Below are 8148 nucleotides of genomic sequence, written 5' to 3' on the forward strand. Positions count from 1 at the left end.
TCCAAATTCGGTCGTTTAAAACGCTGTAACTCCGTTAGTTTGACTCTGACTAAAAATTTTTACACAATATTCTCAACATATTGGTTTTTAGAAAATAAAACTTAAAAAATTTTTTTTTTTAAATTTTAAAACTTTACCCTTAATAAACCTTCAAATACTCAAAATATTTTAAATGTTATTAATTTGAAAAACAATAGTCTGTCACGTTCATAAGGCAGAGGGGTAGGGGGCGCAAATTTTCCACTTTGCCCCGGGCGCCAGTAACCCTAGATACGCCACTGAATACGAGTATACGTATACAAATCACAAGTCTATTCTACTACTTTACGCTACAGCCCGTAAAATAAGGGTATAATAATTTTAGTCAAAAGTATGCAACGCAATAAAGGTGAACCCTCAGATCTTACAAAGTACATATACTATTGATCAGCATCCACTTACATATAAGTTGATAAAGAAATCTACGGAAACTAGTTTCTCAGTTTTCAAGCTTTCTTGCCGAAACATTTCCAAAAGTTGTGTAGTTTTTGCAGGTATCAAATAAGTCAAAACTGCCCGGATAAGACGACTATAACATATATAATTCATCTAAAGGAAAACTATAACATCGTTGTTTTTTACAAGCATAATTTTTCATAATTTTATAATTATAATTTTAAGTTTATAATAATAATAATAATAATTTTAAGTTTATTAAATTCAAAGGCCTTCTGTCTGTTATAGAAAGAATCGGAAAAATTAGAGAAAAGTTATAGAAAAGTTGCCTTAACTTTGAAGTTGTTAAGCATTCGCATATTCTTACTTGCCATTTAGCAATTTGTTAAAATAAAAAAAATATAAAGAAAACTTGAGAAGTACTAAAGGATAAGTTGCAAGAATCGAATTTACCCTGAGAAGTATATTTAAATTTCGACTCGCCGAAGCTAACTTAATTTATTGTTTTTCATCGCTTATGAATATTTCATCATTCAATTAATGGAAAAAAACTGTGCTTTGAATCTTTCCCAAAAATGCGCAGGCGTCAGTATATTGCGCGAGTATAAAAGCCAAACAGCCTACTTTGAAAAATATAACAATTGTCAAGATGACGCTGGTCCAGTTTTTTATGCTTCTCTTCTTTTACACCTGTTTTCAACTCGGCGAAAGTACCTCCATAAGTAAAGACAGCTGGCTGCGTCCAGGCTGCCACAAAGTCGGAAATCCTCGAAAGATTTCCATTCCTGATTGTGTGGAATTTACCTTGACGACCAATGCGTGTCGCGGATTCTGCGAGTCTTACTCGGTGCCGTCAGTCCCCTGGACGGGTGCCTCGTTGCCTGTTTTGTTCAAGCCACCAAAGCCAGTGATTAGTGTTGGCCAGTGCTGCAACATGATGAAATCAGAGGAGGTGGGTTAGGCTCTATGTATATTTTGCTTATGTCTAAATTTGTTTCAACGGTTACAGATACAACGTCGCGTCTTATGTATTGAAGGTATTCGGAACCTTACTTTTAAAAGTGCTGTGTCATGCAGCTGTTATCACTGCAAAAAAGATTAAAGCGAGCAATATAAACTAATAACAGTTGACGATACGCTTGCTGCAAAAATTTTTATCTTATTTTAATAAAGATAACCAAAAAAAAAAAGCACATATACTCGTACAAGTTTTGTTTTAATGATTTGCCTTAGTATGCAAACGGGAACACCGAAAATTTTAAATTTTCGATCCTTGCAGTTTGGAATTAAAGTAGCATTGGGACTATTTGAAATTTCCTGGACAGACCCATTCATCACCATACTGAAGGAGTGTCAAGATTAATAAAAAACAAGAAAGGAAGCTAGCTTCGGCAGCTATATGATATAGTCGTCTGATTTTGATAAAATTTAATTTGTTATTCAAGTCGTTAGTCGAAACTATATATTCCAAAAATCATGATTTTCTGAAGAGAAATAACGATGTTATCATTTTATTTCCGTTAATTATATATAGATTTTTCGATCCTTCCTATGGCAGCTATATGATATAGTTGTCCGATTTTTATAAAAATTTTTTTATAAATCAAGGCTAGTTAAAAAACTTGATACTTAAAAAATCATAGTCATGTGATGAAAAACAATGACGTTATCAATTAATTTTCATTAATTCTATATATATTTTTTGATCTCTACTATGACAGCTATATGATAGAGTTATCCGATTTTGATAAAATTTAAACCGAAATTCAATAGTAGTTAGAAAACGCCATCTGGAAGAAATAAAGTCGATCTGATCAAAAACAACGGAGTGAGAATTTTAATTTTCATTCTCTCGTATGGGAGCTATCCGATATAGTCGGCCGATCCGGCTCGTTCCGACTTATATACTGCGTGCAATAACTACACAACTTTCCGGAAAGTTTCAGCGCGATAGCTTCAAAACTGAGAGACTAGTTTACATAGAAACAGACAGACGGACAGACGTACACACGGATTTCGATTCAGATCGTGATGCTGATCAAGAATATATATACTTTATAGGGTCTGAGGTGTCTCCTTCACTGCGTTGCAAACTTCTGACTGAAATTATAATACCCTTTGCTCTGCAAGGGTATAAAAAGGGCAAAGTTTTTAACTTAAATATATACCACCATAAAGGTAGAACCACCTGGTGGACTTCATCTCCAACTTCAGAGTCAAAATGATTTTTATTGACACAGCTCTGTTTTTTGAGATTTTAAGAATTTCAAGAAATATTTTTAATGTGAGCTCCTCGACGAAAGTTATAACCGTTCTATAATTTGTAGGGTTTCAAATTTTTCCCTAGACAATTGGAAAAACACCTTCTCCAAATCTTAGAAATGCTTGTGCAAAAATTTAATTTTTTCGGTTAAAGACAATTTTTATACCTGTTGAGCTAATATTTTTTTAGCTGTTGAAATTAACTATGTACAAAGAAAATTTTGATTTTGATTTCTGCGAGGGCAGCGATTTTATTTTTGACGAAAAAAGTTACAATGGTCCGCGGGATCGAAAAGAAGTATTACAATTAAATTGAGACGCGGATCAGCCAATTCCTGACCCAAAGTAGAAGCCAACAAGCAACGAGAGAGAGCGAATAGAAAGATAAAAAGAGAGAGAGAGAGAGATGGTAATCATGCAGATAAGCTAAGAGCTAGCATTAATAAAACCTAAATATCTGCTGCGGCTGGATGACCCGACAATACCCTTGCAGAGCAAAGGGTATTATAATATTCTCATATTTTCCAAATCTTAGAAATGCTTTTGCAAAAATTTCATTTTTTCGGTTAAGGACAATTTTTATACCCTTGCAGAGCAAAGGGTATTATAATAAAATATGAAAGATCGAAATATCTATATAGAAATAACGGAAATAAAATTATAACATCTTTGTTTTTCATCAGACAAGTATGATTTTTGGAATATAGAGTTTTCTAACAACTCTTATGGCAGCTATATGATAACGTTGTAGGATTTTAATGATTTTTTTTTTCGATTCAAGGGTTATCCGATTTTGATCAAATTTAATCCGAAATTCAAAAGTAATTAGAATCGCCATCTGGAAGAAATCAAGTCGACCTGATCAAAAACAATGGCGTGAGAATTTTTTATTTCATTCTCTCGTATGGGAGCTATCCGACATAGTCGGCCAATCCTGATGAATTTTGTTAACCTCTCAGAAGAAAAAATAAATAAGGAATAAATAATATGTTTTTGAAAAACCTTCTTCAGCATTTTATTATAGTATGATTCAAGAATTAAAGAAAAAAAAAATATGGAAATCGGTACACTGGTTTAGGAATTATAGACAAATTACTACCTCTGAGATCTTGAACCTCTTCAGTTGAGCGGCAGAGTATTTATGTATGTATATACATATATAATATATAAGCCAAATGTTGTATGACTTTATAATATCACAAGTATGTAAAGTCTTATACTATTGTGTGTATACTCTAACGGTTAGAAATGAAACTTTGAAAGTGTGAGAGCCGAGAGTGATAATGCGGAAGGATTAATTCCGGTCAAGCAAGCGAAGAGTGCAGACGAGAAAATGAACTGTGAAAACAAATTGGAGTATAATAAGAAATTAAACTAATTAATAAAGAGACTATTAAAGCATTTGTACGCTACATCGGATAGGTTTAAAACTGAAAGAATAGTTTACACAGAAACAGACAGACGGACAGACGGACACGTATTCTGATCAAGAATACGAGTATACGTACAGGGTGCGCCATCTCGAGCTTCGGTAGAAAATATTGAATAACTTTGGAAAAAAACAAAAATTCATGGAAAATGTTTTACGTTTATTTAGATTGATCTTTTACAATTCATTTGAGTTAGTTTTTGACGCAATATCGACTAAGTGACTTCCTTTGTTCTTGATGGCAAAAAGTGTCCTTTTTCGAGCATTTTCCATTACTTTATTGAGCATATCGGCCGATATATTGGCCATTTCGGTGCGAATACTCTCTTTGAGCTCTGTGATGGTCTAGGGCTTGCTTATGTATACACCACAAAAAGAAATCCGGCGGGGTCAAGTCCGGCGAACGCGCCGGCCAGTCGATATCGCCTCTTTTTGACACAACTCATCCAAAGAGTTTCGCTGCAAAAACTCCATGGTTTCGTTTGCTGTGTGACATGGGACCCCGTCCTGCTGAAACCAGAAATATTTTCATACCGAAGCTCGAGATGGCCCACCCTGTATACAAATCACAAGTCTATTCTACTACTTTACGCTACAGCCCGTAAAATAAGGGTATAATAATTTTAGTCAAAAGTATGTTTTCAAGCAAGTTTTCAAGCTTTCTTGCCGGAACATTTCCAAAAGTTGTGTAGTTTTTGCAGGTATCAAATAAGTCAAAACTGCCCGGATAAGACGACTATAACATATATAATTCATCTAAAGGAAAACTATAACATCGTTGTTTTTTACAAGCATAATTTTTCATAATTTTATAATTATAATTTTAAGTTTATTAAAATCGAAAGGCCTTCTGTCTGTTATAGAAAAAATCGGAAAAATTAGAGAAAAGTTATAGACAAGTTGCCTTAACTTCGAAGTTGTTATTATTATTATTATTATTAGTGAGGGGGGAAAGGTTACCTCGACCCAATTGTACCTATTGTACCCCCCTTTCTGAGCTTAAACCTCACCCATCAACCCGGCTCCTTCGATAAGGTTAAGGAGCTTTATCGGGTCGATGCTTCCAGAGGTCCCAAGTGTAAGGAACCTGGACCCGAGGGTTCTGCTCGTCAGGCTACTTAGTGCTGGGCAATCTGCTATTATGTGTAGGGAGGTTTCATCCTCGCTATCACAGAATCTGCATGTTTTTCTGTTTGTAATCTCATTTAAATAGGTGTCTCCTTAGTTTGCAGTGTCCGGTTAGTAAGCCGGTAACTATCCTAAGGGAACTCTTCCCTAGTAGTATAAGTCTCTTAAACCTCTTCATGTCATAATTGACGATGAGCGTTTTGGCTTGTCTTTGGCCTGTGGTGTCTTCCCAGCAGGCTTGCCTCATATGTACCTCTTCCTTTCTTAGGTAATCTGTGATAGTGTGTCTGCCTATGCCACAGTAAGGCTCGGGTCCTATAAGGGGTCGTTCCGCCCCTAGTTTTGCTAGCCTGTCGGCTAGTTCATTCCCGGATATGTCTTTATGTCCTGGAATCCATCTTAAGGACAGCCTGGTGTTGCTGCCCAGATGGTTCAACTTTGTTCTTACTTCTCGAACCAGCTTCGAGGTGATTCTATTACTGCAGAGTGCAGTGATTGCCGCTCGACTGTCCGAGAGGATCGCAATGTCCTTGTTTGTGTACCCGCGCTTCATATTGAGCTCTGCACACCGTCCTATGGCGCAAACTTCAGCTTGGAATATGCTGGTGTATTGGCCTAAAGATTCATGGTGTTTGATTCGTGGTCCTATTACTCCAAGGCCAGTGCCTTGGTGTATTAGAGACCCGTCCGTATACCACGCTATAGTGTGACTCGCCATGGAGTGTACTTCCTTTATGATGGTCCATTCTTTCTTGTTGCTCAGATAAGCAGAGAAATTCTTTTCGAAGATGAATTCTACTGTCATTTCGTCCCTGGGGTATGAACTCAGGGGAAGTTCGACTAGTAGTTTTGCCGCATCCCTAGAGCTGAGTATGCGGTCACTGCCATTACCACAAGAAGTGATTCTTAGTAGGGTGGCCTTCCGCTGTAACTCTACTACGCAGTGTAGCGGAGTGAGTTCTATGAGAACTTCCAGTGCCGCAGTGGGGCAGGTTCTCATTGCTCCTGTCATACATATACATGCCAGTCTTTGCAGCCTCTGGAGCTGTTTCTGTGCGGTAACGAGCCTAGCTCGTTTACCCCAGGCTACTGACCCATATGTGAGTATTGGCCTCACAATTATAAGGTATAACCATCTGATAATTTGGGGTGAGGTCCGCCAAGATTTCCCTGCAATTTTCCGACAGGTGAAGAGAGCCCTGAGGCACTTATCCACTGTCTTTTGCATATGGGTTGCAAACGTTAGCCTTCTGTCGAAGGTAACTCCGAGCTACTTAACATCTTCTTTAGTTTGTACTTCTTTGTAAAAGGAACAATGACTTTTTTGCGGGGTTGAGGTTAAGCCCAACTTCCCTGCACCAGTCGAGCGTTATCTTGAGTCCGAGTTGAACAATATCGCAAAGCGTTTCTTCAAATTTCCCTTTGGCTACTATTACTATGTCATCGGCATAGCCCTGAAATTGTATTCCTCTGTCGGAGAGTTTCTTTAGTAGTTCATCTACTAGTAGGCTCCACAGTAAAGGAGACAAGACTCCACCTTGCGGACATCCTCTGCTTGTGGCAACGGTCATTGTGCTGTTGCCAATGGTCGCCATTGCCTGCCTGAAGCTTAACAAGGCTCCAATCCACCTTCTTGTTGTCGCGTCTATATTCCTTCTGGCGAGGGCCGCTAAGACAGCATCATGCGACGTATTGTCAAAGGCTCCCTCTATATCGAGAAAGGCGCAGATTGCAACTTCTTTGTTGTCCACTACCCTTTCAAGAGTGTGACAAAGTTGGTACAATGCAGTGTCTGTTGAACGACCTGCCCTGTATGCGTGCTGCGTGGGTTGCAGCGGACAGTCCTTAAGAACTGTGCTCCTAATATGATAGTCTACCAACTTTTCCAACGTTTTAAGGCAAAACGAAGTTAAGCTGATAGGTCTGAAGGACTTTGGGTTGGTGTTGTCTTTCTTCCCTGCTTTGGGGATGAAGACCACACTAGCTCTACGCCACGCATTTGGGATGTGTCCAATTGCTAGGCTGCTCAGCATCAATCTCCTTAAGCGGGTTAGGAGTAAGTCCAGTCCCTGCTGCAGGAATGATGGAGAGATACCATCCAGACCAGGTGACTTAAATGGTTGGAAGGTCCCAATAGCCCATTTAAGTCTCTCCGGAGAGACTAGAGACTTGGCAATTGCCCGGTCTTCTGCGCTTGGTCTGAGGTGTCTCGGAGTGGACGATGCCTCCATTGGGTTGGACGTATCTTCCGCCAGGGGTGAGCTCCCAGGGAAGTGTGTTTCAAAGAGTAAAGCTAGTTTATCCCTGTCGTCGGAAGTGTAGGAGTTATCACATTTTCTCAGGGCTAGGTTACTTTCTGGTGCCACTTTGGCCATAGCCTTGTGCAATCTTGCCCCTTCATGGGCTGTGCTGATTGCCTTACAGAAGTCTCTATAGTTCTTCCGTTTGGGCTTCCTGATCTCTTTGTTGTAAGGCGTCAGGCTTTGTTTGTATTGTCCCCTGTTATCCTCGCTCGTTTTTGCTCTGTTGAAGAGCCGGCGGGTGGAGATTCGGAGCCGTTCCAGGTTGGCGTTCCACTCTTTCTGCTTTCCGTCTGCCCAGAGGGCAACTGTCTTCAAAAGCATTGGCTATCTTCTTGCAGAGGTTATCCACTGCCTGATCTAATTCTAAGGAATGTCTGGGTATACCTGACGGTTCGTTAGAGAGATTGAGCTCAAGAGAGGACTTGAACCAATCCCAGTTTGTTTTCTTAGGGTTCCTTTTAGGGGCGTCCCTAGCGGTGTTGAAGTCTTGTTCAAATCTAACGATTCGGTGATCCGAAATTGATTCTTCTGGCGACACATGCCAGTTCTTTATAAGTGGTCCTAGAGACCTGCTCATCAGAGTTATGTCTA

The 8148-nt window shown here is 39.0% G+C and overlaps 1 protein-coding gene across 1 annotated transcript; it reads left to right on the forward strand.

Moving 5' to 3' along the window:
- The first annotated feature begins 1084 nt into the window (after window positions 1-1084).
- LOC108093208 (thyrostimulin alpha-2 subunit) lies at window positions 1085-1640 on the forward strand. Its single transcript, XM_017193174.2, has 2 exons — window positions 1085-1387; window positions 1445-1640. The coding sequence occupies exons 1-2, from the start codon at window positions 1085-1087 to the stop codon at window positions 1535-1537; spliced, it is 396 nt and encodes a 131-aa protein (XP_017048663.2). The 3' UTR covers window positions 1538-1640.
- The last annotated feature ends 6508 nt before the right edge of the window (window positions 1641-8148 follow it).

The sequence above is a fragment of the Drosophila ficusphila genome, unplaced genomic scaffold, assembly GCF_018152265.1.
Source record: "Drosophila ficusphila isolate 14025-0441.05 unplaced genomic scaffold, ASM1815226v1 contig_256, whole genome shotgun sequence".
NCBI classification, from domain to species: Eukaryota; Metazoa; Arthropoda; class Insecta; order Diptera; family Drosophilidae; genus Drosophila; species Drosophila ficusphila.